This window comes from Dipodomys merriami, unplaced genomic scaffold (genome assembly GCF_024711535.1).
Source record: "Dipodomys merriami isolate MVZ:Mamm:240054 unplaced genomic scaffold, mDipMer1.0.p SCAF_72, whole genome shotgun sequence".
Taxonomy (NCBI): domain Eukaryota; kingdom Metazoa; phylum Chordata; class Mammalia; order Rodentia; family Heteromyidae; genus Dipodomys; species Dipodomys merriami.
Genome location: NW_027206313.1, coordinates 477079 through 497348, shown reverse-complemented (window position 1 = coordinate 497348; position 20270 = coordinate 477079). Strand labels below are relative to the sequence as shown.

General features: G+C 48.2%; 1 protein-coding gene across 8 annotated transcripts in view; it reads left to right on the top strand.

The window, feature by feature from the left end:
• Nucleotides 1-20270, top strand: part of LOC138818219 (dynamin-3) — a 414072-nt gene that overhangs the window by 119345 nt on the left and 274457 nt on the right. For all 8 annotated transcript variants that reach the window (XR_011369011.1, XM_070009224.1, XM_070009221.1 and 5 more), the window contains exons 8-11: nucleotides 320-455; nucleotides 2509-2576; nucleotides 5143-5281; nucleotides 19283-19369. Coding sequence is in view for 7 of the 8 variants with exons in the window: in XM_070009224.1 (XP_069865325.1) it covers nucleotides 320-455; nucleotides 2509-2576; nucleotides 5143-5281; nucleotides 19283-19369 (430 nt within the window). In the remaining variant the exon portion in view is untranslated. The remainder of the gene's footprint in view (nucleotides 1-319; nucleotides 456-2508; nucleotides 2577-5142; nucleotides 5282-19282; nucleotides 19370-20270) is intronic.

Sequence of the window (20270 nt, the reverse complement as noted above, 5' to 3'; positions counted from 1 at the left end):
GTGTCTGCTAGGCTCATGTGAGGATGTGACTGTAATGACATGTACAACATTCCATTTTCATTCAAGTGCTTACTTAACAAATGAGTCAGAACACAGTTAAAGAGAAAGATATTTACTCTAGTTAAATGCCTTAAAATCAATCTTCAGAATGTGTACTCACATTATGATATTCTAGAGTTGAACAAAGTGCAGTGTGCCCTCAGCAGTAGGTGCCACTGAGAACACCAGGGAAGACTCCTACAGAAGACCCAGAGTGACTGAAAGGAGGAGAGCAAAACCAGAGCTTCAACTTGACCTCATTTCTCCCTTACAACCACAGGATGGTCCAGCAATTTGCGGTGGACTTTGAGAAGAGAATTGAGGGCTCAGGTGATCAAGTTGACACCCTGGAGCTCTCCGGAGGCGCGAAAATCAACCGCATTTTCCACGAACGCTTTCCCTTCGAGATAGTAAAGGTTTGTCCTGAGTACCCCTTTCACCCCCTCATTCTGCTTCATTTCCACATTCTTTTCTACGAATCTCTTGATACAATCGTCTGTGGGTGGTATGAAGCGAAGATAAGTCTTTGGGCACGAATACTTCCTGATATCATTTCACGGGAATTAACATTTCAAGTTAGTTTAAGAAACACGAATTGAGTTGTCCACAGTGTTCACGTGTTATCTAGTGAATTTAAAAATACGTCTCGTGCAATTCGTGTGTACCAAGGTTCGAAGTGCCAGTGATCAGACAAAAGGGGGTCCTAATTTGTCCCGCGGTAAACAGGGGACATGAGATGCAGACAGCATAGTGTTTTTGGTGGTGTGATGTGAGTGCTCTTTTAATCCGTTGTTTATTCAAGTCCTGCCTGAGTAAGGGGTGCGAGGGGAGCACGCAGAGCAGGACTTGGAAGCCAGGCGGGCCGCTCTGCAGAGGGGGCGGGGAGGGGGCAGAGGTGGGTCCCTGCAGGGAAAAGCAGCAGCGTTGAGAGTCAGAAGCAGGAATGTGTCTGGCCCGTGCAGAGCTGACTGGGAGGGGGGAATAAGTACCTGATTCGCCCAGGGCCCTGTAGGTTGGAGCAAAATGAGGGCCCCGCTAAAGGAACTCTGTGTGTGTGTGAGACCCCATGCTAAAGGAGCACTATGCCTACCGGACTGAGAGGGGAAAAGAATAGGTAACTGGAACAGCAGGGCCAGCCGAGCCAGGGGCCACGTCCTTCAGGGACCAAAGCTTTGTAACCCAGAGGCCCAGGTACAAAAGCGTAAACCCACAGCGGTTAGATGGAGTCTCGTACAAGGGAGGGGCGCCAAAACTTAGATTTCTTCCGCTTCTAGTAAAATGGTGTCATAAGAGAGGATGGAAAGAAATGGATGAGTTTAGAGTTGTGGAGGTAAGACTGAAGGCTTGGATTGGACAGCAAACAAAGATCACTTTGAGATAATTCCCAGGCTTTTGGCTTTTGTAGGTGAATGGATGACTGTATCATCAGATGAGGGAAACTGAGGAAAAGATATGTTGTTGTGGGTGTGTGAAATGAGAGTTCTGCTTGCTACGGGTGAAATGCCCGATAGGAAGTTGAGTTCTTTTAAACTCCATCCTGTTTGGCTCACACCCAAAGAGGTGGGTGCTTTTATCTTGATGTGGGAAGCTGATAGATAAATAAATAGATGATTTTATTAAAATGTGCTAAGTAAAGTGGCAGTTTCAGCCCAGGGTGCTATGGAAACAAAGCCCACAGATATGAATCATAACCAGGTCTGCAGGGAGCCAGGCTTCTGAGCTGAGTTTGGAAGGGCTGGTGAGTAGATAAGAAGTAAGACTCTGGTGGGCCAAGGGCACTTGGAGAGAAAAGCAGGAGCAACGGTGGGGGGGGGGTGTTGGAAGGGGGGAACCAAGGTACAGGAAAGGCAAGTCATCATCTGAGGCACAAAGGATGAAGGAGGAAGCCGGCAGAGTCTGGAAGAGAGATCCCAGAGTCAGGGCTGAATTGTTATGCTCTGGACATGCTTTCCAAGATTAAGCTCTGTAACATTTTGTTCTCTCGAGTGGATTTATGGTGCTTTGGACTTCTGGGACTACTTGTAATCTATTCTGTGTTGGCTTAGTGGGATATTATTAATTTCCTTTTATACAGAGGCCTTGAACCGAGGAGATTAAAATGATCAGGGAGAAAAGACTGCCATGCTGCGTCTCAGGACCGCTGTGTGGCTGTGGTCCATCCTCCTTCATCATTTACCCGTGTCCTTGTGAAGAGCAATGTGTCACCGAGTGGGTAGATGGATGCCCAGAAGGCATTCTATACACATAGGTATTAGAGTTAAAATACGCTATACTGAAACTCCCCGAAGTCCCTAGTGCTCTAGGTAGTGCTTGAACTCTGTATAAACAGATGTTTTGGCCATCTGGGTTTAGCTTAGGAGAAATATGAATATCCATTTATTCGTCACAAAATCAAGTTATTCTCTGTGATATATAAAATATGCTTAGACTGGAATTAAGTGTATAACGTGGCTCATTTTGCATCTGCAGATGGAGTTCAATGAGAAGGAACTGCGAAGAGAAATAAGCTATGCGATCAAAAACATCCATGGCATCAGGTAAGTGTTCCCCTTTCCCTTGCCCTCAGGCTCCCGAAGGCAAAGGGGTATTTGTAAGTCCCCAGTGAAGTAGGCCTCCCTTATCTGAGCGGAGGATCAAGGTGGCAGTAAGAAACAAAGTGCACTCGAAGTGCGTCCTGTGAACAGCAGAAGGTGCGCTGGTCTTCGCACAGATGAGCAGATCCTGTGACAGCCCAGGATCTCACGTGCTCATCAGCAGTCATTATTTATACAGAGAATGGTGGATCCAGGATACAGCAAGATTCAATGAAGGTTAACGTTGAACTGACCACACTTGCTTTGTCAGAGAATACTTTCAAGATGCTGTGGTGTTATACATCTACCAGCGCTCATGTGTGTGTGTGTGTGTGTGTGTGTGTGCGTGTGTGTGCGTGTGTGTGCGTGCGTGCGCACACACTCATGTGCATGCGTGTGCCGTGGTGACACAGTGCACCGAGAGGAAGGAAGGATGTGCTAGGAGTGCTCGAGGCTGGAATGTCGAGGGCCTCCGGTGAGGCTGAGCAGGGGTGACGTAGACGAAGGCATAATGGCAGGGAAGTGTGACAGGGGTTTAACTTCCATGAGGCGTGTGGCTGAGCCAGCAGAGGAAGCTGGGAGGTGGGCTGGGGGACCTGGTTCGGAGAGAGATTATTCTAAGTTGTTTTCCATTATCTTTTCCTGCTGTTGGGATAAATTAGACTGGAAATGATAGCATAATAATAGACGGGTGTTTAGAAAAGTAAATACAAACTGCCTCACAGCACTGGAGGCGAAGTCTAAGCCCAGGATGTCAGTTCTGATGAGACGCGGGTTCCCGACTGCTCCTCTCTCATCGTTTCTTCCCGGAACAGAAGGAGAACTAGCAAGCTCTCTTACTTTCTTTCCTGAAGACATTCATTCCATTCATGAGAGCTCTACCCTGCAACCTTCTAAGCCCGACCCCCTAATCACAGCACATGGAGGGGGACAGACACACATTCAGTCCATAGCACTTTCTTTAGAGAACTACGGTCCAATGACAGTGACACGCATCTCTTGAGTTCGTATGTAGAAGGCCACACCTAATCTAATGACTGTAGGTTGCATTTGGCATCCCAAATTCAAGATAATGAGACAGGCTGCCTGGATCACAGATGATTTCATTTGAGGGAGATGCCATCTTGTCTGTGGCCACTTCTAAGCGAAGAAAAGTATAGTATCTGGTGTAGGAGACAGCCACTGATGTGATTATTTAGTCTCTTAAATATACTTAATTTAAAAAATTTCCATTTGGGGTGAACCAATGCAACAGCAATACTCACAAGACACTATGATGCAGATGAAATTTACAAGTTGGGGGTGGAGAGGGAAGTGGGAGAAAACAAGGGAGGGGCAACAATGTTCAATAAGAAATGCACTCATTTCCTTACTTATGTAACCCCTCTGTAATCACCTTTGCAATAAAATAGACAAAATTATAAATTAAAAAACTGGAAATAACCCACCCCCAAATTTTCCATTTGATTCTGTTAGATATTGGATTGGTAGAAGCCATCTTTGTCTATGAAAGATCTGAAGATAGAGATCTTTTGCCTTTCTCGTTGCTAACACCATCAGTGATGAGCAGGAGAGGGCGACTGTCCTTGTGGGGCACAGTAACTATTCCTGCAGTGTAGGTATGGGAATAGAATGCGTGCCCTGTTTACTGCAGTGCAGAACTGAATGTGGGGCTGAGAAGAAAGAGCTCTCAGTGGCAGAACTGGAAAAGGTTTGGAGCTGTAGGATGTGGTTGCCTCTGAGCTGGGACTGGACGCACAGGAATGATTTGTACAGGTTAACGGAGCGGATACAATGCACAGCTCGCCAAGGGCAAAGAATATTTGATTATACATAAAGAGAAATTCACGGAAATGTAGGATAAATTGGATGGGAAATGAACTTCAAAAGAGTAGGTTCAAAGAGTGGGAAATTTTCAGAATTAAGCGGCTTCACTTTCATTCTATTTGCAATGTGGAGAAAGGACAATTGTGGCGTGACTGCTACAGTCAGAAGCACAGAAGGGCGGGGATTTGGAAAGTGACAGGAAGGGTGCTGAGTAAGGCAGGTGTAGAGAAGCTCTAACGGTCACTAAAGAGGCGCCAATGAAGAGAAGTTAACTAAGTGGGGAGGGAGCAGGGCTTAGGAACAAGAGGATAAACGTGCACAAACCCAGAGCTGGCGGTCTGTAGTCCCTGCCCTTGCTCAGAGTTCAAGCGTCTCTCTTCCTGCAGCTTTCGTGTTTGGACAGATTGCTACCCAAATCTGGGGACCCAGGAATGTGAGAGGCACGTGCTCCATCACGGAGCTCCACCTCAGCATTTGGATATTGCTTTTAGCTTATGTTACTTTCCAGCAGACCAGAATTTACTGTGGTTCAGTTCAGCTCTACTGGCGCTACTAGTGTAATGGTACTATGTGCAGAATAACTTGCTGCTTAACTTTCAAACTTGGGCTGTGGCATGCTTACTTAAACGGCGTGTCCGTGTGAACACACCGGCTCCTTCTTGATTGTTTAAACCTAATGTGATGCTTGCTTTCTTCCTCCCAGGACAGGCCTGTTTACTCCAGACATGGCCTTTGAAGCCATAGTCAAAAAACAGATTGTGAAGCTGAAAGGACCTTCCTTGAAGAGCGTGGACCTGGTGATGCAGGAGCTGATCAGCACCGTCAAGAAGTGCACCAAAAAGGTAAGTGCGAGCTATCGCCCTGTGAGTGTGTGTTTGCTTTCCCCACCCTCCCCGCCGGCGCCTGACCCCTCCACTGTCCTGAGGAAGGACCCTGGCCAGGCTGGAGTGGGAACTGGATCTGCACACTGGTGCTGAGCAGGCACACTGTCTGTCCCCTCCTCTGGGAGGGTTTCCTGTGGACCAGAAAGAGCATACTGCATTTGTTCTTTATTGTCTTAAGTAGAAAAACAGGACTTTAGAGCAATCCATTGACACTTAACTTTTCCTGTGGTGTGGATGAGGGCAACCCTCAGGTAAAGGTATCACTGGCGTGAAAATGATGATAAAAGGCTCCATGCTGAGGAAGAGTCGCGTCTGGTGCGGAGCCCAGCTGCTGAGACCTAGTTTCCTAGATTCAAATCTCACCTCTTGACACTTTCTATGGGACATCAGGCATCCTACTATTTCTCCCTGGTTTTGCTATTTATCTGTGATGATGGCAGTAATAACACCACCTCGGTAAGGACCAGACAAACAAGATGATGACTGAAGCCTACAGGCCCCTCACAGGCTGAGTAATCGAGGGAGTGAGCACAGTGAGGTGGCTCACGGGTAGCACTGTAGCAACAGCCTATATTCTCTATTCTGAATATCTTTTGAGTCTATGTTGTAGAGTGATGTGGGAAAGAGTTCCCAAATTGGAGACTGTTCACTGTGGAATATGGAGATCCTGTGCTGAACTCCTGGGACTACAGAAACTACTAGAAACTACTAGAAAACAAAAGAATAGGGCAGGCCTGACCCCATCACAGCTGGCCCTGGGCCTATGGACATTTCTTCAACATTCATTGGCCCTTCTCTTTCTATATGGCTTGTGGCAGTGACTTCTTTGAAAAACTACTAGGGATCAAGAGAGAAAAGAGAATGTGAATGACTGTGAATTTCCCCATTACCTCGCAGAAAAACAGGTGGAAAGAAAGAGTGCATGCACAATGAATGGGGGAGGCAGTTGGATTCCTAACTACGGAAAGGAAAGGAACAAATCAGAACATCTTGGGGACCAGAAGCAACTGGAAATTTAGACCCCTTCTCTTGGTGGTTCTGCTTTTCTTCTTGGTTTCCTAACTCCTCGTTTTTTTGTTTTTTTGTTTTTTTTTTTATCCCCAAACCACAAACAACTCTAGTTGATAAGGAGCTGTGGGACAAAGAGAAAGCACAGAGGGAAGAAAAGCCAAAGCCCATCTTCATTCCAGCACTCCACTGCGGTGGAGCTTGAAGCCAGTTCCTAAAACTTCACTTCTTGCTCCCTGCTTGCTCTTCTGTCTTGTCACCATTCATTTAAAGCTCCTTCCATTGATCTCTTAATGGAGTGACAGGATTAACCAATACTGCTCGCCCTGTTAGGGCTGTGGATTGCTACATTAGCACCCAGCTGTGTTTGGCCAGGAGGCCTCTCTTCAGATCCTCAGTGTCCGCCTTCCCCAATTAACCTCTCTTCTTTGCAAGGGTCAGTTAGATTGTATTTGCCTTCAAGGCTAATTAGTTAGCTTTATTTCTTACTTTAATTATATACTTTACAAGGAGAATCCATGGACAGATCACATGCAAAAAGACTGAGTTTTGGTTCTGTGGAAACTGAGCTGACTCTCTTGGAAAGTCTTCACAAATGTTAGCTGCAAAGAGGCTTTGCTTTTGGTGAGATGTGCCTAGGATGGTGTTGCAAGGGCGGGTGTTATAAAAATCCAGGTGAACTCTGCACCCGATTCTTTGATGAGTGGGTTCAGGTTCTCTTTCTACTTTAAAGAGAGGAAAACTGAAAATCATAGATGAAGGATGTGTTTATGTAAGACAGAAGAGGCATAACTCCAATCAGCGGATCCATATGTAGAGAACAGGCCCGGCCTCACATCAAAAGACGGGCACATGTGTGCACATTTATGCTTGAAGTTATATGAAGTGTTTATGGTATGTATGTTTTTTTTTTTTTTTTTTATCATTTCCCATTTTATCTGACATCCTGGAAAACTGCCAGTCAGTGGAGGATCAGACAGCTTGTCCCCAGACCATCTCCGGCTTCCATTCTTTCTCCTTTATGCTCTGGGCTCAAGCTTCTGTATATTTTTACTGTCTTTCCAAAATATTCTGTAGCTTACTTTAAAACAAACCTCTGTTTCTCTCGGAGATTACTGTTCATCCTTCAGCGTTCTCCATGTAGGGGTATTTACTGACCCAACCCTGAAATAGCTTAGGACTGAACCCGACGTGAAATGGCCTTGCTTCTCCTGCTCGGAGGTGCCGAACGCGATTCTTTCCAGCCTTTCATGAAGACAGATGTGGTGCCGGTGTGCCACGCCTTTTCCTGCACTCATCAGCGGGCCCAGAAGCCAGCTCACACCCCCTCCTCCGAGATTAACCGCAGTGCCGAAGGGCTCAGTGTCCCGGTGCAGATTGGGGGCGACCTCCCTCCCCCCCGGCTCCCGCCGCTCCCCGCGGCTCCCCGCAGCTCCTCGCAGCTCCCCATAGCTCCCCGCCGCTCCCCGCAGCTCCCCTTCCCGCGGCTCCCCGCAGCTTCCCGCAGCTCCCCGCAGCTCCCCGCAGCTCCCCACAGCTCCCCATAGCTCCCGCAGCTCCCCACAGCTCCCCATAGCTCCCGCAGCTCCCCACAGCTCCCCATAGGTCCCCATAGCTCCCCGCAGCTCCCCGCAGCTCCCCATAGGTCCCCATAGCTCCCGCAGCTCCCCGCGGCTCCCCATAGCTCCCCGCCGCTCCCCGCAGCTCCCCGCAGCTCCCCGCAGCTCCCCGCCGCTCCCCGCAGCTCCCCGCCGCTCCCCGCCGCTCCCCTCCCTCCCTGCAGCTCCCCTTCCCGCCGCTCCCCGCAGCTCCCCGCAGCCCCACCCCGCCCCCGCTCCCCGCCGCTCCCCTTCCCGCAGCTCCCCACAGCCCCCCCCACAGCTCCCCTTCCCGCCGCTCCCCGCAGCTCCCCCCCCTCCCCGCAGCTCCCCGCAGCTCCCCTTCCCGCTGCTCCCCGCAGCTCCCCGCAGTTCCCCCCCTCCCCGCAGCTCCCCTCCCCGCAGCTCCCCTTCCCGCGGCTCCCCGCAGTTCCCCCCCTCCCCGCAGCTCCCCTTCCCGCAGCTCCCCACAGCCCCCCCCACAGCTCCCCTTCCCGCCGCTCCCCGCAGCTCCCCCCCCTCCCCGCAGCTCCCCTTCCCGCTGCTCCCCGCAGCTCCCCGCAGCTCCCCTTCCCGCTGCTCCCCGCAGCTCCCCGCAGTTCCCCCCCTCCCCGCAGCTCCCCGCAGCTCCCCTTCCCGCCGCTCCCCGCAGTTCCCCCCCTCCCCGCAGCTCCCCTTCCCGCCGCTCCCCGCAGCTCCCCGCAGCTCCCCCCCCCCGCAGCTCCCCTTCCCGCAGCTCCCCGCAGCCCCCCCCGCAGCTCCCCGCCGCTCCCCCTCCCCGCAGCTCCCCTTCCCGCCGCTCCCCGCAGCTCCCCGCAGCTCCCCACAGCTCCCCCCCCCCCGCAGCTCCCCTTCCCGCCGCTCCCCGCAGCTCGGTCCCGCTCGCTGTCCGCCCTCCGCTTCCCAGGCTGGCAGCACAGCCCCTGTCCTCTTGTGGTTCGGAGCCTCATGGACAAATGTCTTACCAAGAAATTGTAAGCTCAGGCCTGTGTCTGAAGAATGCGCACCGCGCACCGCTCTCCGCTCCGCGGGTTGGATTTTAAGCCACTTGGGGAAGTGACAGAATGGCACAGAGGACCTTTGAGGTCTGGTGTCCACTGGTAAGATGTAGACGTGCAGACCTGGTCAGCACACCTGCCGCCTGGAGGGGCTGCGGCCCTGCCCCGCCCGGCCCCGGACCACCGCGGCCCTGCCCCGCCCGGCCCCGGACCACCGCGGCCCTGCCCCGCCCGGCCCCGGACCACCGCGGCCCTGCCCCGCCCGGCCCCGGACCACCGCGGCCCTGCCCCGCCCGGCCCCGGACCACCGCGGCCCTGCCCCGCCCGGCCCCGGACCACCGCGGCCCTGCCCCGCCCGGCCCCGGACCACCGCGGCCCTGCCCCGCCCGGCCCCGGACCACCGCGGCCCTGCCCCGCCCGGCCCCGGACCACCGCGGCCCTGCCCCGCCCGGCCCCGGACCACCGTGGTAGAGACGCTGGATGGGAAAAACGACTGGAACGCTTGGTCTGTAGCTCCAACGCTAGCTTGCTGTTTTTCTTCTCTTTTAATAGTTTCTCTCTGGCAGATCACATCGTTTACAGTTCAACTACTTAAAATATTGGTGATTTCTAAATCGATTTCGATCAAGCCTTTTGAACTGTCTACCAACTATGCATGCACTCTCTCTTCTTACTTAAGCCCTTGAAATGGTTCTTTAAACCTGAATTTTTCTCTAGTGGCCGTCTCATTGATCTATCTCCAGCCTCAAAGCCATCTTTCCTATTGCTCCTACCGTGGCCTTTCTGAAGTGCAGATTCTGCCGTCACATTGAAAGCACTCATTGTCTCCTGACGTCTTAAGAGCATCTTTACCATAAATAAAATTAAAAAAGAATAAAATTCACCTCACTTAGGGCTGTGTTCCAGTCAGTGCACCAGCCCCAAAGGTTTTCCACATCTTTGGTGTTTGCAGATGACCCCTTGGTCTAGAACCTTTCCCCTTTCCCTCCTGTCCTCCTCTCCCATGTCTTCATCTTTTCAGGCTCAGTGCAATCACCATTGTTTCCTTGGGGAGCCTGTGGGTCTTTCCTGGTCTATCCGAGGGGTGTCCTGTGTCTTTTCTGTTACCACTGGGTTTTGTTGGATTTGTTCATTTGCCTGAAGAGCCTCGTATCGATTGCAAGCTCATTATTAAACAGTTCCATGTGATGACATTGTATAAATCCCTGTCAACAAGTTCCATGTTCTAAGGTCACCCTGACACTAAGACATGTGTACCTGGATCTAAAACATGTTTTGTTACTTCTTTGAAAATGATAACATGGGGACAGACTTTTCTTTAAACATCTGTCATTTTTATGTCCTTGATTTTTTTGGTTATTATGCACTATTTTCATATTTGTGATTTTTTTGGCCTTATTAGTTTTACCATGAAACTCTTACTTTTAAACTGCTTTAATTAAAACGTTTTGTAAAACAAAATCATTGTAACTAGTGCTGAGATGCCAGGACTATTATTTGGCATAACCGGTAGAGAAGGTGACTGGGTAACTGATTGTCCAGTGCAGAACATTTTGGGACTTGAAAGGAGTGCCATTAATACTTCCATTTGGGCTAACAGCAGTAAACCAAGATTGCTTCAGGCAATGTGAAAATGTGTAGTCCGTCCAATTAAATTGCAACTTTTACACACACATTTATACGCACACAACATTGTTTTCATTTTATAATGTCTCATGTTGAATGCCTTATGTGTAAAATCTTTAAATGCCTTTTCTTAAGCCACATAAATAAACATCAGTTGGAAGCAGATGGCATTTCTGTGGTTCAAATAACAAAGCACAGAGCTAGACTTGTAACTCTGGGGAGTGCATTTCTTCTCAGATACTTTCTCACTGCTGTCTCTGGGGCAGAGACAGGACAGGAACATTGAGCTTCATGAGCTATTTGGCTTCATGCCAGGGACATCACAACTTTGGAATTTTTCTGGTGGGCATCAGTTTTCAGCTGCTTTTCTTTTCTTCCTCTTCTCTTGCATAGCATTGCAGGGTCCTGAAGTTCTTTTCAAGAAGCACCGAGAGGAACATCTTGTTTTGCTAACCACAGTTTAGCAACTGTGCCATTTATTGGCCTCTTGGGAAACCACATTCTTGGATCATCATGATACCAATTAATTGATTTATTTTCTACTTACAAAAGATGTTTTTTCTTTTTTTTGCAAAAGAGATACCTTAGTTAGAAGAAATGCTGAGTTTTATGGCATGGTAGGTAACACATCTCTGGACCTCAATGCTCATAGCTGAATGAGTGAATTCAAGGTCTTTACCACAGCCTTCAGTGCTCTGCTTGACCTTGGGGCCCCAGTTCCCTTTCTAAGCTCAACTCCTCTTTTCATTTCCCATCTCCCTTCCATCCACTGCAACTACACTGCTGTCCCTGTTTCTTCAGCAGGCCAAGGAGACACGGTGAGAGAGCTTTTATAGTTCCTCTTCTCTGTGTGCGAAGTGCTTTGTGTCTAGATGCTTGTGCATATCCCCCCAGCCCACTGCTCAATGCACTTGATAAAAAAATTTCCCCTAATTTCTTTCATCTAAAACTGCCCATCCCACCCTCTAAACACACACACACACACATGCACACACACACACGCACACACACACGCACACACACGCACACACACACGCACACACGTTCCACCCTTTGCATTGGTTATGTTACATACTGCCATTGTTGTTGGACAATAAGAGGACCTTGGGAAGGTGTAGCCCATGAGAATAGGGACTTGATTTTTTAAGTCCCCCCAAATAGCCAGGTTTTCAGTAGTAATGAAGAGGTGGGTGGGTGCCGCTGGCCTGGCAGGTGGTGGTCAGTTGGGCTGAGGTAAGGTGGAGGAGAATGTGTTGTTACAAAACCTTATGATCAAATAGGATCCGTAGGTCTGGCTGGGTCTTCAGTGGTTTTTACTGTATGTATATAGATCTGCCTTTCATCTCCCCTAAGGAATGGCTCTTCAGTCAACACCTTTTGTGGATGCCTTAGGTGATAAGCTTTGGTACTTAGGCTGAAAATCATGCTGGTTATTACTGTGTATTACTTTTATTGGGCATTATAGGAAATTCAGGTCTGAGACTTGGCTTTAAAGCTATATGAAACTCATCTTTTAATCTCACAAGTCACTGAAGGAATTGTGATTTTTATTTTTTAAATTTATTTTCTTTAAATGGATGTACCAAGGGCTCGATTCAGCATGTTAATTTATGCACGTAATGCATCTTGATTGGCTTCGCCCCTTTCCTCTCCCCTCATCCCAACCCCCCTTCCCTCCAGTTATCTAGCTCTATTTTTGTGGTCTTTGTAATTAATTCTTAATTTATAATTTGCCACAGTCTCTGGTTTTCCTCCTACCTTCTGTTTTATTTCTTCTTTTTTCATTCTAACTGCTCATTAATATGTCTACCAGAGATAAACTTGGGAAGACAGAGGAGATAAAAACCTGACTCAGACTTTGAGGTGCTGTTTCGACTCAGTGTCAAACTACCCTGGCTCATGTGGTATTTTCCGAGTTACTGGAGAGACTGTGCTTCTTCTGACTACCTTTTAGTTTGGTTTCCTCTAACATGAGTTCTCTTTTTAATTACTTAACATTTGCTAAATAACTCGACAGTTCTTTTCATTTCTACCATGTATATCTCATCATTTATCCCACCAGCTGTAGAGAATATTTGAGGCTTAGAGGTTTGAGATTTGCCCGTTCAGAGAAGGTGAGAACACTGTTTCTTTCTCTCGGGTGGAGAACCTCACCATTTCCGATGGCTGTCTACCAAGACTCCCCCTTGTCCCTCACCTCTGTGAACACGGGATGTGGATACATCTCATTTCCCTTTTCATAGCAACGGTGTTGTCCCCACAGGTCTGCTTCTCCGCAAAGGATTACTAGGGATTACTCTGAGGGTGGGGATGTTGGTTAATTCACAAAAAAGAGAATCAATGTTGTGAATGCATTTGTGAACAGTATACTCATTATTGCAAGCGAGTTTCTAACACGTGGCCAACAGTGGAAGGTTTATAGCTTTTTGGGAAAAACAGGCCTCTATCAAGAAGCCATTTGGTCTTGTGAATGGGAAGTGTTTTTCTCTTTTCTGTGTGTTGTTTTTTTCTCCAGTGATGTTGGTATAACAGACAGTTACCTAATGACCTGAGTGTTGCTTAAGGAACCGAAACCAAAAAAGCTTGCCTGGGAAACCTAATATCCAGGCCCTTAGGATCCAATTAATATTTAGTCAATTTTATAAGTGTGTAGTTTTTATTGAATAGAAATGTCTTTTAAGTCATTTTTTTCTGTCTAGAGAAAAATATGGCCCATGATAAAATTTTATATTGAGGTCTCACCAAAATAATTATATACTACCGTAAATAACACTTAAAAATACACATAATTAAAGTGTGTTTTCTAGTTTTTAAAAATTGTAATGTTGCTTTCGCTCAGGCATAGGTCATTAAAGTTTCCCTTAGAATTTAATATTTCAGGTTTCGAGTTTGAGCGTCAAATACACTGTATCATTTTACCATTGCATCTTCATTGTTTAGGAATAGTCAAATAATTTGAATAAGAACCTGGGCCCAGGAAATTTACCACTTAACAGATGTGCAGCTCTGACTGATAATGTCACTATCCTGCAAGCATTAAACCCTAAAGGGACTTTTCTCTTGGAAGTATTAGGTTTGAATTCATGCTTGCTGGGCAGCAGGAGCTCAATCATGAGAGCCTGTGAGAGGTCTTTTGATGGTTAGTGAAGCCATTTGTGTGTGTATATGTGTACATGTGTGTACGTGTGTGTGTGTGTGTGTGTGTGTGTGTGTATTTTTCTAAGGAATATTTCTGTGAGCCTACCACTCAAGATGATAAAGTTTTAAATAACAGGTACAATGACAGAACTGAGCACAGAACAGGTACAATGAAAGAACCGAGCACAGAACAGGTACAATGAAAGAACCGAACACAGAACAGGTACAATGACAGAACCGAGCACAGAACAGGTACAATGACAGAACCGAGCACAGAACAGGTACAATGACAGAACCGAACACAGAACAGGTACAATGGCAGAACCGAACACAGAACAGGTACAATGACAGAACCGAGCACAGAACAGGTACAATGACAGAACCGAGCACAGAACACGTACAATGACAGAACCGAGCACAGAACAGGTACAATGACAGAACTGAGCACAGAACAGGTACAATGACAGAACTGAGCACAGAACAGGTACAATGACAGAACTGAGCACAGAACAGGTACAATGACAGAACCGAGCACAGAACAGGTACAATGACAGAACTGAACACAGAACAGGTACAATGACAGAACTGAACACAGAACAGGTACAATGACAGAACTGAACACAGAACAGGTACAATGACAGGTACAATGACAGAACCGAACACAGAACAGGTACAATGACAGAACCGAACACAGAACAGGTACGACAGAACCGAACACAGAACAGGTACAATGACAGAACCGAACACAGAACAGGTACAATGACAGAACCGAACACAGAACAGGTACAATGACAGAACCGAGCACAGAACAGGTACAATGACAGAACCGAGCACAGAACAGATACAATGACAGAACCGAGCACAGAACACGTACAATGACAGAACCGAACACAGAACAGGTACAATGGCAGAACTGAGCACAGAACAGATACAATGACAGAACCGAACACAGAACAGGTACAATGACAGAACTGAACACAGAACAGGTACAATGACAGAACTGAGCACAGAACAGGTACAATGACAGAACTGAGCACAGAACAGGTACAATGACAGAACCGAGCACAGAACAGGTACAATGACAGAACTGAACACAGAACAGGTACAATGACAGAACTGAACACAGAACAGGTACAATGACAGAACTGAGCACAGAACAGGTACAATGACAGAACCGAGCACAGAACAGGTACAATGACAGAACTGAACACAGAACAGGTACAATGACAGGTACAATGACAGAACCGAACACAGAACAGGTACAATGACAGAACCGAGCACAGAACAGGTACAATGACAGAACTGAGCACAGAACAGGTACAATGACAGAACTGAGCACAGAACTGGCTGAGGGCAGTTGACTAATACGTGAATTAAGAAATAGAAAATTATTATAACCAATAGAAAAGCCATAGTTCCTTGGTCTTATATGAATCAATTCATCATATATTTAAATAGTAGCGGTTTAAATGATGCTGTCTTTTAGATCAACATTATTTAGGCAGTCATGATTAGAATTTTGATAACTTAGCAAAATCTCCTCTCAAACCACATTGCTATAATCATAGAGTTTTATATAACTGTTCTTTTTTTTTTTTGGTCATGGGGCTTGAACTCTGGGCCTGAGTGCTGTCTCTCAGCTCTTTAGCTCAAGCACTGTACCACTTGAGCCACAGCACCACTTCCGGTCTTCTGGTAGTTAATTGGAGATAAGAGTCTCATGGACTTTCTTGCCTGAGCTGGCTTTGAGCCATGATCCTCAGATTTCAGCCTCCTGAGTAGCTAGGATTACAGGTGTGAGCCACTGGCACCCAGCATTATGTAACGGTTGTTATGAAAGCAGGATACACATGTATAAAGTTTTTCTAGTACTTGAAGTATGTCTATGATTGAGACCTCAACCAAGTAAGGTATATTGTTGAGAAGTGGATTTCTCTCATGCTTGTTTTCAAAGCAGTGGGTAACTACCCTTAAGAAAACAGCATGGAAACAAATGCAGCATATGTAAAATCACTCCAGTCCTGACATAAATCAGTGTTTATAACAAAAATAACTTCATAGGCTTTTAATTCAATGCCCAGAATAAAAGTGAATTATAGATTTAAATGATTGAAGAACGTCAATTGAACCTTAAATTTGGACCAGAGAAGAGAGATGAGAGGTTGAACTAAGCAAACAAGCAGAAGGCCACAGAGACTGGGCAGTGTGGCTCGGCATGAGCTAAGCGGGCTCGTGGGGGGGGGTGGAGGGCGGTGCTGAGGCTTTAGCAGGAGTAACGCTGAACTGCAGTGGCACCGTCTTCTCTTCTTCCTGGACGTGTCTAGGAAGAACTGGGCTTCGCATTTGAGAACCATCATTAAAGCCAACATTTTTGAGTTTTCTGTTCTCATAACCCAGATCAGCCAGCTAGCAGATACCTATTGTGAGACCATCTTTCAGTAACACCCACGTTTATGCTGCTGCGTGTCTTTAATGGCCTTCTTTCTACTTCTCCGTGGTATGGTTCCTTCCCCCCCCCTCTCCCCCCTCCCTCCCCCTCCTCTCTCTCTCTCTCTCTCTCTCTCTCTCTCTCTCTCTCTCTCTCTCTCTCTCTCTCTCTCGAACTAGGGCTTGAACTCAGGGTCTTAGTCTCCTTTAGCTTTTCTACTCAAGGCTGGTGCTGGTGCTCTTCCACTTGAGACACACAACCACATTTGGCCTTTTACTGATTGATTGGAAAGAAAAGTCTCAGGGGAGTGATTTCCTGCCTTGGTTGGCTCTGGACCTTGATCCTCAGCTCTCAGTCTCCGGAATAGCTGGGAACCCCAGCCTAGCTTCAGTGAGGGGCTATGGCGGATTTCCTTCCAAGGAGCGTGGAAATACACACACACTCACACACACACACAGATACACACACAACTCTCACACACACTCACACAGACACACACAGACACACACTCACACACCCTCACACAATCACACACACTCACACACACACACAGACACACACACACACAGACACACAATCACACACACGCACACACTCTCCTTACACACATGCACACTCACACACTCACTCGCACACACTCACTCACTCACTCACACACGCACACACTCTCCTTACACACGCACACTCACACACTCACTCGCACACACTCACTCACTCACTCACACATGCACACACTCTCCTTACACACGCACACTCACACACTCACTTGCACACACTCACACACGCACACTCACACACACTCTCCTTACACACACACACACACACACACACACACTCTCTCTCTCTCCTGGTCCTCTCGCCAAGGACGGCAGATGGGAGGCATTTTTGGATGACTGTTTGCTGGGACCCCGTCATCTTGGCCTTCCCCTGACTTAATGGTGGTCGCGTGCTGGCCCGGGGTCTCTCAGCTGCACAAACATTTACATTGCCGCTGTTTGGTGGTTTTACAAACCACCCCATGCTGTCGTGTGTTCCCCGAACGTTCCGGAAGCATCCCTCCCTCCTTCGCAGCCCACCGCCCTGCGCACGCCCCTCGTCTCTGTCCGCCACGTGCGTGTGACCGCTGACCGCGTGTCCCGAGTCCCAGCCTGGCGTGAGTGCAGAGAAGCGCACACGGGGCTCGAGCGGGCGGCCAGATCACCGCCAGCGTGGCGCGGGCGTGCACGCCGGGCCCTGCGGCCTCCACCAACCCCCCTCCTCTCTGAGTGTTCTGAGTGTCAAGTGGGCCTCTGAGGCGCTGGACTCGCCCGTGCAGGCTCCACGCACACCGCGCGTGGTTTGTGGAAACGGCTTGCACGCGAGCCGCGTCCGCTCCTCAGGGAGGGCCCAGAGCTGGCTGCAGAGGCGCCACGCACACACCCCGATCTTGTGTTTGGTCATTCTGTTCTAGAGCAGCTGCCTCTCAGCCGGGCGCTTTTCCCGCTTCCTGCGAGTGTGGGGGAGTCAGGCTGTAGTTCTACCCGGGAGGGCCTTCCTTACGCTTCAGCGTCGAAGGAGACTGTAGTATGTGTGATGTATGCTTGTGTTCAGTTTCATCTTTAATAGCGTGATTTTTCTTTCTTTCTGGATTGCATTATGGACACGTTTCCATCTTATTTGATCATATTTGAAAATGTGATTTGAAATGACTCCTTGGCATGTCATAGGTGGGTCGATCTACTTTCATTTATTCACATCATTGGATACTTAGGTACCTTACAGTCATTGTTGCTGTGATCAATGCTTTATCATTGATCATTTTGCAGAGTAATTAGGTTGAAATATGTGCATGTGTGCACATGTGTGGACTTTCGAGATTCTTGCTACAGATTGTCAAATTGCTTTCTAGAAAGATTGTTCTCATTGACATTCCTTCAGCAAGTTTAAACTAGTCTCAGTCTTCTTTGACCTGTCATTTTATAAAAATAATTGGAGCAATTTCCCTACAAGCTCCATTATTTTGATTACTTTCCCACTTTCCTGTTTTCCTTGTGTTTATTGACCATATATGAATGAAACCACACTATCTGCCTATTTACTGAGACACAAGCATTACTCTCATGTGGTGGAATGGCTTTCCTATCATAATTTGTAACCGTTGGCCTGGAACAAGCCATGGAGGTCTCTATTGTTTCCATTTCTACTGTTCTACTTTGGCCGTCCTGGCCGAAGTCTTGATCAGTTTCCACCTGAATTATTTGTCCAGGCCTGCAGGACTGACCGGCCTTTCCTCTGTTCACACCCCTGCTTGGCTTCAGCCCGTCCTCCCCCATCCCGGCCGGCACTGACCTGACTCTCCTCCTCTCACCGCGCCGTGTCCCCGAGGGTTCATCCTCGGCAAGGTGCCCCCTCCGCACAGCTGCACTGGGCGTTTTGATCCGACCCTCACATCGGCCTGCTCCTTTGTCGGAGACTGAAGACAGTTGTCATTAATGGACTCAGTTTGGCAAGTCGCGTTCGGAGCTGTTGGCTGCATGGTCTAGGTGGGCACGCAAGTGGCGTGCATTATTTCTAGAGCTTTACAAAACTACGTGCCCTTGCAATCTGTTTAAAAGTTCAGGTGGTCTCTTTGTGGTTCATGGGATGGATCCTGCTCGAAGGGTGTGAGGCTGCAGGCTCCGAGTCGAAGCCATGGGCGCACTGTTTATGACGCTGTTTGTGCTTCGCTCTTCCCCAGACAGGGCATAATTAGGTGGCTTTCTTGGGATTGTTAAGAACGTTGAAAGGGGTTCGGCAGTACCTGTCTGCGAGTCGCTCCTCCTCACCCTCTTCTCCAGCTGTGTCCCCCTGGGATTTCAGGTACCAGCTCTGCAGAGCAGGTCTGGACAGCGTCTCGGTTCCCGCTCTGCGTCCAGGGCTTGGCTCTGCCGGTTTTGAGGTGGGGCTGCCAGCAGATGGTGGCTTGGGCATTCTGTTCCCTCACCCTCTTGTTCGTTACAGGAATTCAACCTGCTGTGCCACTGTTTTAGAGTTGTAGCGAGTGTCTTCCGTAACACATCACAATGTGTCTCTGCTTCTTTTTTGTTTACAGCCTAGTGTTCCAAGGGCTGTGCTAACATTCAGACCTGTTTACAGCCTAGTGTTCCAAGGGCTGTGCTAACATTCAGACCTGTTTTCTTGACAGCTGGAAAACTTCCCCAGACTTTGTGAGGAAACAGAAAGAATTGTGGCTAACCACATTCGCGATCGTGAAGGGAAGACAAAAGAACAGGTAAGCGGGCTCCCTGGCGGCAGGCTCTGTGGGAGGGGGTTCCCACGCACCGCGGGTCTCCACGCCTGGAAAACGATAGGTGCAGTTATTTCTGCTTACTTCGACACGAATTATAGATAGTGTAACTATTCTAATATTTTGTCCAGGCCAAAATGTAAAAAAAAAAAAAAAAAAAAGGAACATTTAGAAGAGTGAAATTTGAATGCAATAGTAGGATTTCTACTACTTTTTTCTTCCACCTTCCATGAAAATCACATGCAGCAAGCTTAGCATTTATATGAGCTTGTAATGATGTTTTAATGGCCCCAGGGTTTGCATTCATGGCCTTGTGCTTCGGCTGGCTCCGATGGCACTATCCCATTTGAGCCATTCCTCCAGCCCGGCTTCTTTTTGCTTATTTTGGAGCTGGGGTCTTACAGACTGTTCTGGCTGGGCTGGCTTGGAATACCGACATTACAGGGCCCAGCCGCCCAAGTAGCTAGGGTAAGAGGCGTGAGCCACCACCTCCTGGCCCCGTGGCTCCCAGCTCCGAACCAGCTCTGAACCAGCGCGCGCAGGAGCCAAAATGTTACACAAAACAAGTCAACGCGACAGGAACAGCTTTCTGTCAGCATATCCATAGAAGCCCTGATTGAAAACCGCATTCAAGAAGTGATCTCTTAGACATTTCTATTTTTAAGTGTATGTCATTTGCAAGGAGTAGCTATGAAATTGTCTTCTAAGCTTTTATGTTCTGGACACATGATTTTTTTTTTTTTTTGGGTCCGGTCGTGGGGCCTGAACTCTGGGCCTGGGCGCTGTCCCTCAGCTCTTCAGCTCAAGGCTAGCGCTCTACCACTTGAGCCACAGCGCCACTTCTGGCTTTTTTTTTCTTTTTGCTTATGTGGTGCTGAGGAATCGA